Genomic DNA, 20,016 nt, shown 5'->3' with positions numbered 1-20,016 from the left:
CCTTAGCTTCATAAGCTAACATTAGAATATAGACACCTTCATCTACTAACAAAGGGATTCTTGACCTGAGGAGCAATAGATTTTTGTCTCCCACTGCATAAACTTTGAAAGGAACAGATAAAAATATTCATTGCACATCCAAAATGTAATCTATTTTGGGAGGTGTGTCTCACATTACATATTATTATAATATACTTTGATGTATATTGGGTTGGTTTGAATTTTTTTCACTACTAGTATTTTATTCTCTCTGACTGATTACCTGTGTGTACCTTATGATGTTTACATTTCAGTTTTTTAATTGTTTCTAAACTGAAGTTCCTCTATTGCTGTTTCCTAGTCCTGATTAAGAATTAGGAGATTTGTATTCTAGTTTTATCTCTACCAGGGCTAGGTGCCTGACCTGGAGTAAATTACTTGCTTTCTCTCTGGGTCTCAGCTCTCTTTTTAATGAAATGGGAAAGCAGTTGGATTGAGTGATCTGTTATATCCTTTCCAGCTCTAATGTTACATGTCTCTCTACTTTGTAGGCATGTAAAATACATACCTGAGTATCTTAAGATTGATAAACTGCAGGTTGTGAGTTTAATATGTCAAGCACTTCATATACAGCTTTGCATTCAAGGCAAGAAACACATATCAAGGTTAAAACAAAAAGGACCAAAAAGGAAAAAGTAAAACAATGACTTTCAGAGGTGATTATGTTATTTTGGAGGGGAGGCTGAAAACCAAGACTCTGTCATCTGGTGGAATATTTACCCTAGACAGGTGAAAGGACTGCTTCCCCTGATCACTAACTGGGATAAAGCATCTAAAGTAAGTAACTGCATGGGGCATCCGTGGGATTGCTTCCATATACCATTGCCAGCAGTCATTTGGAGAAGTGTCATTTGTTGTGTGTTTAATCCCTCAGTCCTGTCTAACTCTTTTTCGACCGCATGAACTGGAATCCGTCTGGTTCCTCTGTCTATTGGATTTCCCAGGCAAGAATACTGCCCCAAGTTACCATTTCCTCCTCTAGGGGATCTTCCCCATCTAGGGATCCAACCCTCCACTTTGAATCTTCACCATTGGCAAGCGGATTCTTTACCACTGCACCACCTTAATAGGTGGGTCTAAAAGCCATAGGGGCTTCCTAGGTGCCGCTAGTGGTAGAAAAGCCGCCTGCTAATGTAGGAGAGACATAAGAGATACAGGTTCAATCCCTGGGTGGGGAGGATCCCCTGGAGGAGCGCACGGCAACCCACTCCAGTATTCTTGCCTGGAGAATCCCATGGACAGAGGAGCCTGGAGGGCTACAATACATGGAGTCTCAAAGAGTCAGGCACGACTGAAATGACTTAGCACGCACGCAAATACCATACAAGATCCAGGGTCTGTTTTGGTGAATATGCACAGAGACCAAGTAATATAGGCTTGCTATGCCTGACACTAAGGACACTAAATTACCTTTCAGGTAGACAAGAACATAAGTAAAAAGGACAGGGTGGAGTTTGAAGGGAAGAGCCCGCATTCTTAGTGTTTTAGGACACTCTTGGGAGGAGGTCAATGGGAGGGGCAGAGATGCAGGACGGTCGCTCTCTCGGAGATCGGGGCCTAAACTGTCTACAAAAGCACCTGATTCTTCTAACCAGACAAAGCTGGATTAAAGCGAATGTCAGGCAGTCCCAAGCCTCTTGAAGAGGAACAGAACACACTACTGGAGGAGGGAGGGGTAGTGAGCGTGAACCGCTGACATGCGAAGGAACAAACAGACGTAACACCTCCTTTGGCTGCACCTCCTTCCAGCCAAGCCCTCAGGAGCCGGCAGGTCTAGTGCTGGCTCTCCACCAAACAGCGACGAAGAAAACATTCCGAGACAGTAATTGGCTCGACTGCCCAGCACAGTCCTGGACTCCGAATCTGAGCAGCAGTTGGCTGAGGGGTTGCCAATGGCGACAGATCGCGCACAGGCGCAGTAAGCATCAGTGGAGGTCCGGTGGCTGCTAGGCAACGGGAAACAGTCTAGGCTTAAGAGACAACTTTCTACTCCAGGATCTGTCTTTGCTCTGTCTCAATAGACCCTTTGAGGCGGCTGCTTCTCTAGTCTGACTTGGTGAGTCCTGAGGAATCGAGCTGTGGGGCTGAACTACGACTTCTAGGCAAAAGACTGAGCATGATCTTTGGAGTATAGAAGGAAAGGCTCAGAGAGGCAGAGGAAGTCGCATTTTAATGATACCTACCCCACTCCAGTACTCTTGCCTGGAAAATCCAATGGACGGAGGAGCCTGGTAGGCTGCAGTCCATGGGGTCCCTGAGAGTCGGACACACTGAGCGACTTCACTTTTTTTCTCTTTCATGCATTGGAGAAGGAAATGGCAACCCACTCCAGTATTCTTGCCTGGAGAATCCCAGGGACGGCGGAGCCTGGTGGGCTGCCGTCTATGGGGTCGCACAGAGTCGGACACGACTGAAGCGACTTAGCATAGCATAGCATAGCATACTACCTACCTACCAGTTTACAGGGCTGGAAGCTGAGGAATAGAGATACCAAGAGACTTGTCCAAAATCTCTCACTGGGTGGTCAGATCTGGACCTGTTTCAATATGGTAGCCACTAGCTACACGGGGAGGGGGGCTCTTCTGATTGAAAATGTGTCCTGAAGGTGAAATAATTCCACAATGTAGTAACAAAAAACTATCACATTAACAAATTTTATACTGATTATATGTTGAAATGATAATATTTTAGTTATGTTAAATAAAAAACATTATTAAAATTAATTTATTTTTAGACTCGCTGACTTAGAGAAGGAACCCTATGTTTGCTAGGGGGAAGCATGGGGGAAAGGGGTAGTGAGGGAGAAGCTGGGATGAAGACATATACACACTGCTATATTTAACATGGATAACAACCAAGGACCTACTGTATAACACAGGGAACTCTGCTCAATGTTACATGGCAGCCTGGATGGGAGAGGAGTTTGGGTAAGAATGAATACATGTATATGTATGGCTGAGCCCTGAAACTATCACAACATTGTTAATTGGCTATACCCTAATACAAAATAAAAAGTTAAAAAATTCTTTATATGTTCCTTTTTGTTTTTAAATGTGGTTATGTAAATTTTTTAGTTACATAGGAGATTTGCATTATATTTTGATTGGCCAGTGCTGATCTAGACTAAAACCTGGATCTGCTGACACCTGGTTTAAGACCTTGTGTGTGATAGTACTGTTTTTAAGAAAAGTATTTCCATCCATGTGATGGGACTGGAGTGTGAGTGCTGGTGAAAGTACAAGACCATTACAAAAGGCTGATAGTTCTAGTATTCTGGGGCCTTGCTACTCAAAGTTTATGAATTAGAATCTGCTTTTTCACAAGCTTTTCAAATGATTCTTATCCTCATAAAATGCTCCAAAGCACTATTTTATGAGTTAGCCATCAACTTTTTTCCCCTTTATTTGGTTTATCTATAAGTATCTAGGCTAGATATCTCAGATTGCCTGTGTTAGAATTACCTTTCTTTTGAACACCACTGCCACCCTCAGAAATATTTTGCACACTCATGTGTGAGAAAGGATCTCAATATGATTTCATTTCCATTCATCCTTCCAAATCTGGACTAGTGGGCTTCCCAGCTGGCACTAGTGGTAAAGAACCTGCCAGCTAATGCAGGAGAGATATAAAAGATATGGGTTTGATCCTTGGGTCGGGAAGATCCTCTGGAGGAGGACATGGGAACCCACTCCAGTATTCTTGCCTGGAGAATCCCATAGACAGAGGAGCCTGGAGGGCTACAGTCCATAGGGTTGCAGAGTTGGACATGACTGAAGCAACTTAGCATGCATGCTGGTATGTGGTCCCCAAATCAGAGGCAGCAACAGCATCACCTAAGAAGTTATTAGAAATGCAAGTTCCTGGGTCCCACCCAAGTTGTGGGTCTTCTAGAAGGCCAGGCATAGTTTTCATTACTCTAATTCAAGTACTTAGTTTGGGAAGAATGGGGTAACTTTGATAGGTTTTCTTTGGGGATAAGCAAATGCAGCTCTGCTTGGTTCTTAAAACACCTCTGCTTAACCCTACTTCCCCAATTCTTTCGCTTTACGTTTCATTTTTCTTTTCTTGACCCTGACCTTTCCAGGGAGGAAGATGGCTTCTCGTCTCTCAGAGAATGAGTTGGACCTGAAAAGTATTGGAGAGCTATCAGAAAACCCCATGCTTGCAAGACTAAATAGTATAAGAGCAAAGGGAAGACTGAGTTTTGTAACACCCACAGAAAATCAAGGTGATACACAAGTCCTGACATTTGAACACACTACAAAAGCTCAGGAGAGGACAAGAAAACGACAGCAGCCAAAAAAACTGGAGCCTTTGGTAAGGTTGAAAACCAGCATTTTAGCCACTTTTGGCTACAGAGGAAGTTGCAGAGTTGCTTTGGGGGATGGTAATAATTTCTAGACTCTTAATTAACACAGAAGGAATGAAAACTTGAAAGTTAAGACTTGTTTAAGAGCATGTAAACATAATTATTTATTTTAAAAAATGTTGAGTTCTAAAAGTACTGTTTGAGGTGGTGGGATGCTGTGATGAAAAAGTTCTCAAGCACATAAATCCTCTCTAGCATTATGTGCAATATGGGTACTTAATCATGTAGGTTGTAAGGCTATTTTAGGTACTTGGGTACCATTTCATACTAGAAACTTCAGTAAGAGTAATATGTAAAATTGTGTAATTTTATTATTTTCAAACAAATGCCTAGTGTCCTGAAAAATTTTGTGCATGTCTGAAAAATAATTTTAAGAATCCACGTCTTTGTCAAAACTGAGGCTATCACTTCTCTTTTTTTGTTTTTGTTTTTGTTTTGTTTTATTTTTAATTTTATTTAATTTTTAAACTTCACATAATTGTATTAGTTTTGCCAAATATCAAAATGAATCCACCACAGGTATACATGTGTTCCCCATCCTGAACCCTCCTCCCTCCTCCCTCCCCATACCATCCCTCTGGGTCGTCCCAGTGCACTAGCCCCAAGCGTCCAGTATCGTGCATCGAACCTGGACTGGCATCTCGTTTCATACATGATATTTTACATGTTTCAATGCCATTCTCCCAAATCTTCCCACCCTCTCCCTCTCCCACAGAGTCCATAAGACTGTTCCATACATCACTGTCTCTTTTGCTGTCTCGTTCACAGGGTTATTGTTACCATCTTTCTAAATTCCATATATATGCGTTAGTATACTGTATTGGTGTTTTTCCTTCTGGCTTACTTCACTCTGTATCATAGGCTCCAGTTTCATCCACCTCATTAGAACTGATTCAAATGTATTCTTTTTAATGGCTGAGTAATACTCCATTGTGTATATGTACCACAGCCTTCTTATCCATTCATCTGCTGATGGGCATCTAGGTTGCTTCCATATCCTGGCTATTATAAACAGTGCTGCGATGAACATTGGGGTACACGTGTCTCTTTCCCTTCTGGTTTCTTCAGTGTGTATGCCTAGCAGTGGGATTACTGGATCATAAGGCAGTTCTATTTCCAGTTTTTTAAGGAATCTCCACACTGTTCTCCATAGTGGCTGTACTAGTTTGCATTCCCACCAACAGTGTAAGAGGGTTCCCTTTTCTCCACACCCTCTCCAGCATTTATTATTTGTAGACTTTTGGATCGCAGCCATTCTGACTGGTGTGAAATGGTACCTCATAGTGGTTTTGATTTGCATTTCTCTGATAATGAGTGATGTTGAGCATCTTTTCATGTGTTTGTTAGCCATCTGTATGTCTTCTTTGGAGAAATGTCTATTTAGTTCTTTGGCCCACTTTTTGATTGGGTCATTTATTTTTCTGGAGTTGAGCTGTAGGAGTTGCTTGTATATTTTTGAGATTAGTTGTTTGTCAGTTGCTTCATTTGCTATTATTTTCTCCCATTCTGAAGGCTGTCTTAAAAATATGGAATGCTTCACGAATTTGCGTGTCATCCTTGCACAGGGGCCATGCTAATCTTCTCTGTATCGTTCCAATTTTAGTATATGTGCTGCCAAAGTGAGCACTATCACTTCTCTTTATTTTTGCCAGACTGATAGGTGAAAATGACATCACATTGTGGTTGTGGTTTGCATCTCATTAGTGAAGTTAACAAATTATGTAAAAATATATATTTTATGTAAAACATTATGCAAAATTTATGTAAAATTGTTTGAGCATGGAGAAAGGATAAATATCCGATTGTTTTAATGACAGTTATCATAGAAAAGAGAGTCAGAGATTGGAGAATTGAAAGAAGGAAAAGTGTAAAAGAAGAGTGGGAGGCAGTATATATGTGGTGGACATTGAGTGTATTTTCATTCATTCAGTGGCATGCATCTTACTTATTTCATGGATTCTGTTCATAACCATTTTTCACTTTAAAATTAAGTTGATTGCTTTTTTCCTATCAGCTTTTGAGGTTTTAAAAAATATGCATATGTATGTATATGTTTAACTGTATATATACATATATATGTAATGGACATTAACCCTTATTCCATTGCTTCTCAAATTTAAGTACGAATTCATACAGGAGGTAGACATTCTTGGAGATCCATAGTGCTGATTTCATTATTTTTATTTAAATGTTACTTTATATGAAAAAAGATTAACCTAGGGAAAAAAACCACTTCAGATGGTGACTGCAGCCATGAAATTAAAAGACACTTGCTCTTTGGAAGAAAACCTATGACCAACCTAGACAGCATATTAAAAAGCAGAGACATTACTTTGCTGACAAAGATCTGTCTAGTCAAAGCTATGATTTTTCCAGTAGTCATGTATAGATGTGAGAGTTGGACTATAGTCTAGGAAAAAAACCACTTCAGATGGTGACTGCAGCCATGAAATTAAAAGATGCTTACTCCTTGGAAGGAAAGTTATGACCAACCTAGATAGCATATTCAAAAGCAGAGACATTACTTTGCCATCAAAGGTTCATCTAGTCAAGGCTATGGTTTTTCCTGTGGTCATGTATGGATGTGAGAGTTGGACTGTGAAGAAGGCTGAGCGCCGAAGAATTGATGCTTTTGAACTGTGGTGTTGGAGAAGACTCTTGAGAGTCCCTTGGACTGCAAGGAGATCCAACCAGTCCATTCTGAAGGAGATCAGCCCTGGGATTCCTTTGGAAGGAATGATGCTAAAGCTGAAACTCCAGTACTTTGGCCACCTCATGAGAAGAGTTGACTCATTGGAAAAGACTCTGATTCTGAGAGGGATTGGAGGCAAGAGGAGAAGGGGATGACAGAGGATGAGATGGCTAGATGGCATCACTGACTCGATGGACGTGAGTCTGAGTGAACTCCGGGAGTTGGTGATGGACAGGGAGGCCTGGCGTGCTGCGATTCATGGGGTCGCAAAGAGTTGGACACGACTGAGTGACTGATCTGATCTGATCTGATCTGATGTATAGATGTGAGAGTTGAACTATAAAGAAAGCTGAGGACCTGAAGAACTGATGCTTTTGAACTGTGGTGTTGCAGAAAACTCTTGAGAGTCCCTTAAACAGCAAGGAGATCAAACTAATCAATCCTAAAGTCAATCCTAAAAGAAGTCAGTCCTGAATATTCATTGGAAGGACTGATGCTGAAGCTGAAACTCCAATACTTTGGCCACCTGATGTGAAGAACTGACTCATTTGAAAAGACCCTGATGCTGGGAAAGATTGAAGTCAGGAGGAGAAGGGGACCACAGAGGATGAGATGGTTGCATGACATCACTGATTCTATGGACATGAATTTGAGCAAGCTCCGGGAGTTGGTGATGGACAGGGAAGCCTGGCGTGCTGCAGTCCATGGGGTAGCAATGAGTCAGACACAACTGAGAGACTGAATTGAACTGAAGGAATTAATTCAAATATTTAATAAGAAAATTAACAGCTTAAATACAAAGAAAGCTATACAACGGATTGCAGTTCAGATTAACAAAAAATACAAAGTAACAGATGCTCTTGTCCTTGAAATTCCATTTGCAAGGTGGGTAGGGTACTGCCTGTAGCTGCTCTCTTCTCCAGAGAGCACTGTGCCCACACTATGTGTAGTGGGGAGTATCTGGGCCTCCCTACTATTTTTTCCCCATGAACTTTGTATGACTTTTAATAAGACTTTCCCATGTACTTTTACACTTATTTCTCTCTGATGGATTTACTTCACTTGGCAAAAGTGTATAATGAACCTTTGATGATTAAAGTAAGCTCCATTTGTTATCAGTGTGATAAATTCATATATGTTGAATATTCGACTGCTATCGTCTAGTCTCTGAGTCATGCTCTGGGGAAACAGCAATAAGCAAGGCAGACAAGATTCCAGTTGGCATTCTAATGATCCTAAGTAAATAAACTGAGCAATGTCATCTGATGATAGTTACTGTTAAGAAAATAATATCGGGAAACTAGTCAAGACAAACTGCAGGTGCCTTTAGATTGGGTGATGTCACCTGAATGAATCCTAGAGGAGATGTCATCTGAATGAGTCCCAGACTTTATCACCTGCCAGACTGAATGGACAAGCCTTCAGAGATGCCAGTCCCAAATTTTGGAACCCCAAAATTCATTTCTTCCCTGGAACAAATTCCACTTGATCATAGTGTATGTTCCTTTTAAGGTCTTGCTGAATTCTGTTTGCTAATATTTTATTGATTTCTGCATCTATGTTTGTCAAGAGTATTGGCTTGCAGTTTTCTTTTCTTGGTATTATCCTTTCCAGTTTTGGGGTTGATTTCCTGTAGGATTGATGTCCTTGGTGTCCAAGGGACTCTCAAGAGTCTTCTCCAGCATCACAATTCAAAAGCATCAATTCTTCAGTTCTCAGCCTTCTTTATGGTCCAGCGCTCACATCTGTACATGACTACTACAAAATATAACAGAGAGATTAAAGATCTAAATAAATGAAGAATGATGCTATGTGGTTTAAAATAAAAAATTTTAAGATGTCAATTCTCCCCAATTGACCTATAAATCCAGCACAATTCCAATCACAGTCCACACATTTCTTTTTTGGTAGAAATTGACAAGCTGATTCAATTCTACATTCTAACATTCTAACATTCATAGAGAAATGCAAAGGACTTAGAACAAGCAAAGCAACATTGAAAAAGAAAAAAATTTTAATCTAACACTCTTGATTTCAATACTTACTATAAAGCTACAATAATTAAGACATTATAGCATTGGTGTCAAGATAGACAAATTGATAGAATACATTATGCATAGGTTGGCATGCTTTATATTACTCCATATATCTTATGTGCTGCTTTTTTTTCCTTCATTTTTCTTTCTGACTGCCATTCTGATTGGGTGATTCCCATTATTCTGTCTTCCAGATAACTTATTCACTCTTCTTTGTTATTTAGTCTGCTATTTATTGCTTCTAGATTGGTTTTTATCTCACCAATTGAGCTGTCTAATTTTGATTGGTTCTTCTTTATACTTTCTAGTTCCTTGTTACAATGATCTGCATTTCCATCAATCATCTTTCTCAATTCCTTCAGCATTTTTATTATCTTCTTTTTGAACTTGGGGTCTAATAGTGTGGTGAAATCTGTTTCGTTATTTGTTCTTTCATGAAATTTCTCTTGTTCTTTTAACTGAGAATGGGTCCTCTGCTTTTTCATTTCACTTAAACTTTCTCTGTCTCTGTGAATTTAGGAGAAGCAGTTATCTAGTTGGTGTTTGAAGGAGTGTCCCTAGGTAGACTGTATTTTTGTGTAGTGGCTGGCTTGGTCTGAATGCCAGCCACATCTATCCTGAGTGTGTTTGCTGTTATCCCTTGATAGTAGCTGTGATAGTAGACACTGTGGTCTCCAGAGCTAGTGCTGGATGTTGGGTGAGGTCTCTTCTTTTCTCCATGGCTGTCACTGCCCTGTTGGCGAGGGGATCTGTTCTCTAGTTATTGGAGTAGAAACCCTGAAGGTTGGATTTAATCAGGATCCATTGCCCTTGAATATATGAAATAAAATTTGTATTTTATGGCAAAATAAGAAGAATTGAAACATAAAAAATTCTCTGCCCTTTGTCCTTCTCTCTCCTTGCACTGTGCTTTGTATATCTGCAATGTGTATCAACTAGACCTCTCTCAGAGGCAGGAATACCTGTTCAACCATAAAAACCAACATCTCCCAGAATCAACAAGACAGCTCCTTAAATGATAACATTCCTTCTTGATCTAATACATGGTCACATGACCCACTGTGACAATACTTGGATCTGGATCATGTAAACTGCCAATAATATGTCATTTGATGTACATCTAATGTACATCTCTGTCTCAAAAACACTTCTGTAACTGTGCCTTGACTTCTAACAAGTAGAAGAATTCTCAGAGCTTTCTGAGGTTCTCTGTGTTATAATCCTCAAATATGTCTTGAATAAAACTTTCCATTTCTTCATTAACCAACTGATTAATTTTTCATCAACAAGTGGATGCCCTGCCCCACAAGAGGTGACTGTTAAAGTAAGTGAAGCCCATATTGTCACAGTGAACCTGTGGATGGCACGTGCAGGCAGCCATGGTTCCACCCAGAAGCAGCCCATGATCATGCCTCTTTGTGTGTTTGTTCCACATCTACTGTTAGTATGAGGTGGGCTGGAGCTGGGGCCAGGGTGCTGGTGGCTGCAGAAATCTAAGTGGTTTTGCTGCCACCTGGGACCTGGGCTGCCTCTTTGCTGACATGTCCCAGAACTGTCCTCCCCAGATCCAGCTCCAAACTGCAGTGTAGAGTGGGCAGGGCCAGAGTCCTGCTGCCAGAAATAAGCAAAACCTGTATATTCCAGCCTCTGGCATGTCTACCAGGGACTCAGAGCCTAGTTGCTGTGCATTTCTATGGCACCACTTAGTATGCACGCTGACAGAGTCCACAAGGACCAGACCTGCCCCCGCCCTGTGTGTGCATGCAAAGGGATCCAAGGTTTGATCAGGATCACATTCTAGGCCTTCCAGGCTATCTCTCTGCAGGTAGATGGAGCCCTCTCCCAGGGTGTGTCTGTCCAAGACTTGGCACTTTGCCTTGGTGAGCCTGGTATGGTGTGTACTTGGAATTGGGAAGTGTGGTATGCAGCAGTGACTAGCAGTGGTCTCTGTCTGCCCTGACAGTAAGTCAGCACACCCACACTCCTCCCAAGTCCAATTAGCCTTCTCCAGGCCCTCTATCTGTCCTAGTGGACCTCCCGGCAGGCCAGGGGGTTTCCCGGGGTGAGAGTCTGACCTTGAGGAACTTCTCTCCTTTATGAATCCCTCCCAGGGGTGCCAGTTCTGTTCAGCATGCCATTCCCACCCCCTCCTCTTTCTACCCCTTTACCTGGAGATCTTTTTCGCAGCTTTGGTTGTGTGGATCTTTTGCAAGTTTCCAACTGGTGTTCTGTGAGACTCGTTCCACCTGTAGCTGGATTTTTGATGTGTTTTTAGGGAGGTGAGCTCCATGCCCTTCTACTCCACCATCCTGATCCCCCTCCAACATTTTATTTTTAGAAGCCCCAAAGTGGAAACAACCACAATGTCCATCAAGAGATGAATGAATAAATTGTGATGTTCCCTACTCAGCCTAAAAAATAAATGAATTATGGATGAAACAACATAGGGGAATCTCAGCATAATTAATTATGCTGAAAGATGGTTGGGCAAAAGATACATACTATTTTATTGCATTTACATAAAAGTCTGGAAAATGCAAATTAATGTATAATGATGCAAAGCAGATCAGTATTTGCCTAGGGAGGAGTATTGTAAAGGAAACTGAGAAGGTTCATGTTTGAGTTCTGTTTCATATATATAATTGGGTTGGCCAAAAACATCTTATGAAAAGACTAGAACATATATATAATATAAGTATGTATATAATAAAAAAACTAGAACATATATATAATATGACTTCTAAATTATGTCAGCATATCAGTTTGGACACTTTAAATATGTACAGTTTGTGTGTGTGTTTGTGTGTTGCTTGCTTAGTTGTGTCCAACTTTTTGCAACCCCATGGGCTGTAACCTGCCAGGCTCCTCTGTCCATGGAACTTTCCAGGCATGAATACTGGAGTGGGTTGCCATTTCCTTCTCCAAAGTACAGCTTAATGTATGTCTATTATATCTCAGGAGAAGGCAATGGCACCCCACTCCAGTATTCTTGGCTGGAAAATCCCAGGGACGGGGGAGCCTGGTGGGCTGCAGTCCATGGGGTCATGAAGAGTTGAACACGACTGAGCGACTTCACTTTCACTTTTCACTTTCATGCATTGGAGAAGGAAATGGCAACCCACTCCAGTGTTCTTGCCTGGAGAATCCCAGGGACCGGGGAACCTGGTGGGCTGCCGTCTATTGGGTCGCACAGAGTCAGACATGACTGAAGCGACTTAGCAGCATTATATCTCAGGAAAGCCGTTAGAATAATTTAAACTGTTAAAAAAATTCACATTTCCCTGATTGTCTTATAATAATTTTGTTTGCAAAGTCCTTGTTAAAATTTAGATCAAAATAAGATCTATGCACTAACTGGTTGATATTTTTCTTCTAACTGGTTGATATTTCTCTTAAGTCTCTTGATTTATAAGTTATCCATCAACTCTTTTACTTTTTCCTGGGAAAAAAATTTTAATTGATAAAATTTGTTATTTGTCTATATAGTCCCACAGTCTAGTTTTGTTGATTGCATCCCCACCATGGTAGCTAACCTATTTCTCTGGTTCTTATATTTCCTATATGTTGGTATTTAGATCTAAAGTCTTGAGTTTGATTTTCTGGGGCTGAATACTTCCATACCAAGTGCAGTGTTCTTTGATTAAACTGGCATATAGAATCTGGTTGTCTCTCTTTTTTTCTTCCAGTTTTATTGAGATATAATAAACATAAAGTACTGTGTAAGTTAGACATCAACAACATGCTGATTTGGCTTACATACATCATGAGATGTTTACCATGATAAGTTTAGTGAACAGCTATCAATTCATATAGATACAAAATTTAAGGAAAAAAATTTCTTATAATGAGAACCATTAGGACTCTTTTAACAACTTTCATATGTATTGCCTCTATCATCTTGCACATTACATCCATAGTACTTATTTATCTTATAACTGGAATTTTTTTGTATTTTATACACAATTTTTAAAGGTTGTGTAAACTCCATTTACAGTTATTAAAAAATATTGGCTCTATTTCCCATTTTGTAAAATATATTCTTATAGCCTATCTTATACCCAATAGTTTATACCTCCCACTCCCCAACCTCTGCGTTGCTCCTTCAGCCCCATTGATAACTACTAGTTCTCTATATCTATGAGTCTGCTTCTTTTTTGTTATATTCACTAGTTTGTTGTATTTTTGGATTCCACATGTAAGTGATACCATGCAGTATTTGTCTTTCTGTCTGACTTAACTCACTTAGCATAATACCTTCCAAGTTCATCCATGTTGCTGCAAATGGCAAAATTCTATTCTTTTCAATGGCTGAGTAATACTTCACGGGGTGTGTGTGTGTGTGTGTGTGTGTGTGTGTATTGATAGGTTCTTAGGTTGCTTCCATATCTTGGCTATTGTATAAAGCCTCAGTTGAACATAGGGTGCATATATATTTTTGAATTACTATTTTAATTTTCTTCAGATAAATGCCCAGGAGTGGAATTGCTGGGTCATATGGTAGTTCTTTTTTTAATTTTTTTGAGACTCTCCATACTGTTTTCCATAGAGGCTGCACCAGTTTACATTCCCACCAGCAGTTTTCCCTTTTCTCTACATCTCAGCAACACTTGTTATTTGTTGTCTCTTTGACAACAGTCATTCTGACAGGTGTGAGGTGATACCTCTCTATGGTTTTGATTTGCACTTTCCTAACAATTAATGATACTGAGCATCTATTCATGAACCTGTGGGTCATCTGTACTTCCTTTTTGGAAATAAGTCTATTCAGATTCTCTGCCCATTTAAAAATCAGGTTGTTTGGTTTTCTGATGGTCTTCAACCAGTTATGGCTATAGAAAGTGAACAGTGACTTTTGGGTAAGGTGGGAGGAATGTATGATCCTTCCCACGGTAGCTGTTGCAGTGAATGGTAGGGGGTTTGTACTGAACAATTAGTGAGTATGTCATTTCATGCTTATGCACTCTTTCTGTCATAACATCACCCTTAGAAGTATTCATTGGTGTTTAAAAGGCAGAATTAATGGAAACTAGGCAGAAAAGTCTTACTCATGCAGCAGGCCATGGACAAACTGGTGGCAGCTGCTATAATGATTGTGGCCTAGATAGGAAGTAGTCCTGGAAGGTGATCAATTTCCAACAGAACCAGAACCCAAAGGTAGTTAAGAATAAGACCAGTTCACATTAATTTTTAAGGGATTAACATGTCTCTTTATTTCCCAAAGCCAGTACTAAAAGTCCACCAAGATCATAAGATGCCTGATTACATATATGAACAGAACCGAAACCGGTTAATCGCTTCTGGTGTCCTAAAACCTCCAAGAAGTCCTGAAGAAAAAACTTCTACCAAATCTCTTGTTCAGTTTCTTGAGCATGGAGAGGCTGTGAAAAAGAAAAAACAGGTATAGTATTAAAGTGCTTCACTTTAATTTCTTTCAATTTTAGTTCCTACAGCATTGGTAACCTGAGTTAGCATGAGTTAACCTTTTAACTCATAATGATAGTGGCAAAATCTTTTTCTATTAAGTTATATAATGGATTTGGGCAACATATCTCCCAGTTCTTCTTAAGGGAAATTTGTCAAGTAGAGGTTAATACAACATTGTAAGTCAACTGTACATGTGTGTTCAGCCACTTAAGTCATGTCTGACTCTTTGTGACCTCAAGGACTGTAGCCAGCCAGGCTCCCCTCTCCATGGGATTTCCCAGGCAAGAATAGGATAAAATCATAAAGGAAAACTTTTAGCATCTGTTCACTGTCTTCTGATGTTCTCTAGAAAACATGTTAAAATAAGACATAATAGTGTTTTGAATGTTATTATAACTTTTATGAAATTTTCATCATTATTCCCCTAAATCTTTGAAGACCTTGGTGAAGGGCAATAAAATAGAAACTGAACCAGCTAGAGAGACAACTTTTATAATTGATGAGAGTTACAGACTGGGGAAGGAATAAGTGAATAGTAGATCTGGGGCAAAATCACTAGAGCCTGGCTTTACATGAATACCTGTAGATATTTAACAAGAACAACAAAAAACAGAAATGGGAGAAAATATGGAGGACACACCTTCAGTAAAAATACCAATAGAGCCAAGAATTCTCTGAGCTTTTTATTTAGAGGATCTTTCAGTGCCAGCTGTCTCTTTCAGGCTTTAGGCTGGATCGCTAGGAATGAAGAGTTGAGGACAAGCTGTGTCCTTGAGAATTATAGAATCTGGAGGTGGGAAATAGACAAGTAAACACTTAAGCCTAGTAGATGTGTGATAAGAGCTCTCACTGATCATTTAAAGAACAAAATAATGGAAAACTGAACAGAACGGATGCTTATATCTGGTGGCCAGAGTGACCATTGGTGGAAGAAAAACTATCCTAAGGAATTGCACTAAACTCAGAGGAATGAGTGGACAGTTAGCAAGGCAGATAAGATGGGACAACTGTGGACTTAAAAGCCAGCTGGAAGAAGGCTCACCCATGGGTTTGGTTGACATCATCCTGAGAGAATATCATGTAATAAATTGCATGAACTTGTGTGTGTGTGTGTGTGTGTGTGTGGTCAGTCGCTCAGTCGTTTCTGACTCTTTGTGAGCCCACCAGGCTCTTCTGCCCATGGAATTCTCCAGGCAAGAATACTGGAGTGGGTTGCCATGCCCTCCTCCAGGGGATCTTCCTGATTCAGGGATCAAACCCCGATCTCTTGCATCTCCTGCATTGGCAAGTGAAATCTTTACATGAAATTGTATAACTTTGGTTTCTCTGAATTAGAGAAAATGAGATATTTTAAGTGGGACTGAGAAAGATTGTTAATTAATTCATTTGATATAAAGTGAGTTGAATTTTAAAAAGAGAGAGATTATGCACACTATTATATATAGGAAGTATAAAAAACAAGGTCCTACTCTATAGCACAGGGAACTATATTTGATATCCTGTGATAAACCATAATGGGAAAGAATATGAAAAAGAAAATATATATGTTTGACTGAGGACTTCCCTGATGGCACTAGTGATAAAGAACCTGCCTGCCAGTGCACGAGATGTAAGAGACTCAGGTTCAATCCCTGGGTGGGGAAGATCCCCTGGAGAAGGTCATGGCAACCCACTCCAGTATTCTTGCCTGGAGAAACCCATGGACAGAGGAGTCTGGCGGGCTACATTCCATAGGGTGACAAAGAGTTGGATACAGCTGAAGAGATCTAGCATGCACACACATATGTATAACTGAATCACTTTGCTGTCCAGTAGAAGTTAATAAAACATTGTAAATCAACTGTGCGTGCATGCTTAGCCACTTAAGTTGTGTCCGACTCTGCAACCCCATGGACTGTAGCTGGCCAGGCTCCCCTGTCCATGGGATTTCCCAGACAAGAATACTGGAATGAGTTGCCATTTCCTTCTTCAGGGGATCTTCCCAGCCCAGGGATTGAACCTGCATCTTCTGCATTGGCAGGCAGATTCTTTACCCCTGAGCCACCATGGAAGCCCCCCAAATCAACTCCAAAAACAAATTTTTTAATTAGAAAAATTAAAGAGAGATTTTGTGCACATCTGGAATGAAGGAAGCAACTGAAAAGGAATACGTTACGAGTTATGTTTGGTTGTAACTATAACTAAGTGAAGAATTCAGTAAAGAGAGTTTGAAGGGAAATGTGGAAAAAGGGATGTTTCATTTAAAAGAAGGATATTTATTTTGAAAAATATTTATTTTTCTGGGTATTGATTTCTCAGAATGAGTTTAGAGTGGATATGTAACAATGAGGATTTCCTGGGAGATGAAGGAAGGAAAGAAGGCAGGAAGGGAGGGAGGGAATAAATGAGGAAGGAGGGAGGGAGGGAGGAAAGTTACAGGGTTTGCTTCTGGTAATTAAGGAAAATTGATTATCAGTTGGAGAAGGAAATGGCAACCCACTCCAATATGCTTGCCTGGAAAATTTGATGGCCAGAGGAACCTGGTGGGCTACAGTCCATGGGGTCACAAAGAGTCAGCCACGAATGAGCACATGAGCACATTATCAGTTGGACTGGGCATCCATCATAGAGGAGTATGATAGCTCTTCTACATTTTATTTCCCTCCCCCCAACCCCTGCAAAATCCAAACTTGTGTGACTGTTTACAGTAAATGACATCTTCATACCGAGTTACATAATTAGAAATAAAATGTAACTATCTAGGCCTATTATTGAAGAAATCTTTCACTTAGAATGCAGTATACTTTTCTATGGGATATAATAAAGAAAATAAAAACATTTCCTGTTAAAGTATTAGCACTCTTGTCTCATAAAAAAAAGTTGATCACAGCTCATGTTGAAAGGTTGAGACAAAGCAATGTGTATTTTCTCTGGTTCTGGCATCTGGTTTGGCCTCTTCTTTTACATAAGAAAACAGTATCTTTGCTACTATGCTTGGTCAGTAAGTGAAAGAAGCACGTTTTATATTTTGAGTTCAAAGATGTATGTCCTTTAGCTCTGAACTTCCCAGGATTCTCTTCTGAAACTCCTACTCGGTAGGGTATTTAATCAGAGATGGAGAATAATGACCTCTATGAATACACATCTTTTGGGGAGGTTGTTCCAGGGGGCTTATGGTAATAAATCTCCTGCGGAAATGGCACCTTCTACTAACTATGCTAATAGACAATAAAGATGTCATTTATATACGAACCTCAATTGTTCATCAAAGTGGGTCTGCAGTGGTGAGTTTTTTTATCTTAAAGCCAGTCAGTCCTGTCAGAGAGACAAAGGGTCGACTGTTGGAGTTGATGTCACATTCCCTCAAACACAGTCATCAACCTCCTCCTCAGGAAGAGAGGATTTGTGACGCTGTCCCAAAGGGGCAGGAGCAAAGGAGCAGGGGTGGAACTGAGGGCAGACAGTGGGACCCAGGAATTGGAGCAAAGCTCAACAGTATGAGCCTTGTGGGCTACCGTCCATGGTGTCGCAAAGAGTCGGACATAATTGAGCGCCTATGCACGCACTCAAGTTATGTGAACGTGGTGGGGCTGGGCCTTGGAGCTCCACTTGTGGTCAAGGACCAGCAGCATGGCATTTCTTGGGAGCAAGTGAGAAATGCAGAATCTCAGGCTCTGCGCCCCCGCGCCCCACTCCCCGCATCCCCCCGCCCCCCCACACACACGTGCACACACACTGGCTGGCAAATCTCCATTTGAACAGGAAGCCCCGGGGAAATTCTCATGCACACTGACCTGTGAGAAGCACTGACTCCAGAACAGCAACTGTAAGGTAGTTATATCTCCTTCTCTAAGGCTATGACATATTGATTCCCAATACTCAATGTACCAGCCCTTCACAGTCACTAAAAAATAGTTTATCATGAGTTATGATGACAGTGGTCCAAGATGTCACTCACAGGAAAACATCATGGTCTTCAGAAGGAAGAGGATGTTGAAGGGAAAGGCCATGGTCAGGGGAGATGCAGAGCAGCTGAGCAAGGGGAGTGCTGGGCTCCCATGAATACCAGGAAGCTGGGAGCATTTTGATGCGAGAAACACTGAAAAAGGAAGTGGAGAAGGCAATGGGAGTCGAGGCTGGGGCGGTTTGTGAGAGGAGGACAGATATCTGGGTAGGGGTACCGACAGGGATATATCACTGCCAAATGATAATTAGAATTTTTTCAGTTAAAAAGTGCTTGCCTTTAAGCCCTAGACGTAGGCAGTGTGGTAATTAGTCCTGGAGGTTAATAGTTGTCACTTATATATGTAGTTCCACGCCCCCTTCCCCCCACCCCCCGCCCGGCAAAGCTCATGTTTTTTACTTGGGTTTTATTTTTTTATTTTATTTTTTAAATAATTTTGTTTATTTACTTATTGGCTGGGTCTTCGTTGCCACTCAGGCTTTTCTTTAGTTGTGGCGAGCAGGAGCTACTCTTTGCTGCAGTGCGATCACTTTTCTTGCGGTGGCTTCTCGTTGTGGAGCACAGGCGCTAGGGTGTGCTGGCTTCAGTGGCTGGGGCACACGGGCTCAGAAGTTGCGGTTCCTGGGCTCTAGAGCGCAGGCCCAATAGTTGTGTCTATCAAGGTCTGTTGCTCCGCTACAGTGTGGAATCTTCCTGGACCAGGGACCGAACCCCACCCATGTCTCCTGCGTTGGCAGGCAGCTTCTTTACGCCTGAGCCACCAGGGAAACCCCTATTTCTTGTTAATTTTTATTGGAATATGGTTGCAAAGCAGAAACACAGATATAAGAGAACAAATGTATGGACACCAAGAGATGAAGAGGGAAGTGGGATAAATTGGGAGATTGGGATTGACATATATACACTTGATACTATGTATAAAAAACTCACTTTTTGAAAAATTGGCTTTGTTTAGACCCAGTGGCCCTCTGCTGACTTGTCTCCCTCTCCTGCTAAACTGTCACGTACCGGTGGCACTGGAAGAAGAGGCCTCTACGAGACTAGTTCCTTAACTTACCCTAAGTACTATTTCCATGACCGAGAAGAAGTCATTAAAGCCAACATTCGAGATCCCTTGCAGATCGTTAAAATAATCCGTGAAAACGAACACATCGGATTTCTTTATATGATCTCCGCGGTGCCAAGATCTTCCATTGAATATGATACATATAATCTGAAGTGAGTTCTCTTTTATGAAGCAATTTATTTAGCAGTAAAAATTACAAATAAGGTTGCAAGTGTTATCCATAATCAATTGAGTATTAATGATTTACAGGATAAGTTATAATTTTGGTTATCATCCAATGACAAATGAATCTTAATCAACAGTTTTACTTATTTTGCCCATTTATCTTTACTTATAGACTTTTTATGGAGTGATATACTGCTGTGCTTCTTATATGTTATATTAATGTGATACCGTTTTCTTTAATCAGTATTACAAACAATTTTGATATTTTGTGATTACTGAGAA

The 20,016-nt window shown here is 40.7% G+C and overlaps 1 protein-coding gene and 1 non-coding gene across 2 annotated transcripts in view; one reads left to right on the top strand and one right to left on the bottom strand.

Annotated features, from left to right (window-relative positions):
* Positions 1 to 2,001: 2,001 nt before the first annotated feature.
* DNAH6 (dynein axonemal heavy chain 6) overlaps positions 2,002 to 20,016 on the top strand; it is a 283,738-nt gene continuing 265,723 nt past the window's right edge. The window contains exons 1-4 of the mRNA XM_027555566.1: positions 2,002 to 2,095; positions 4,124 to 4,356; positions 14,358 to 14,534; positions 19,459 to 19,721. Of these exons, the coding sequence (XP_027411367.1) occupies positions 4,132 to 4,356; positions 14,358 to 14,534; positions 19,459 to 19,721 (665 nt within the window). The 5' untranslated portion in view covers positions 2,002 to 2,095; positions 4,124 to 4,131. The remainder of the gene's footprint in view (positions 2,096 to 4,123; positions 4,357 to 14,357; positions 14,535 to 19,458; positions 19,722 to 20,016) is intronic.
* On the bottom strand, positions 5,929 to 6,035 carry LOC113901995. The gene has a single exon (XR_003513643.1). It is a non-coding gene; the product is annotated as a U6 spliceosomal RNA (small nuclear RNA).

Source organism: Bos indicus x Bos taurus, chromosome 11 (assembly GCF_003369695.1).
Source record: "Bos indicus x Bos taurus breed Angus x Brahman F1 hybrid chromosome 11, Bos_hybrid_MaternalHap_v2.0, whole genome shotgun sequence".
Lineage (NCBI taxonomy): Eukaryota > Metazoa > Chordata > Mammalia > Artiodactyla > Bovidae > Bos > Bos indicus x Bos taurus.
This window is presented reverse-complemented; position numbering and strand designations above follow the sequence as displayed.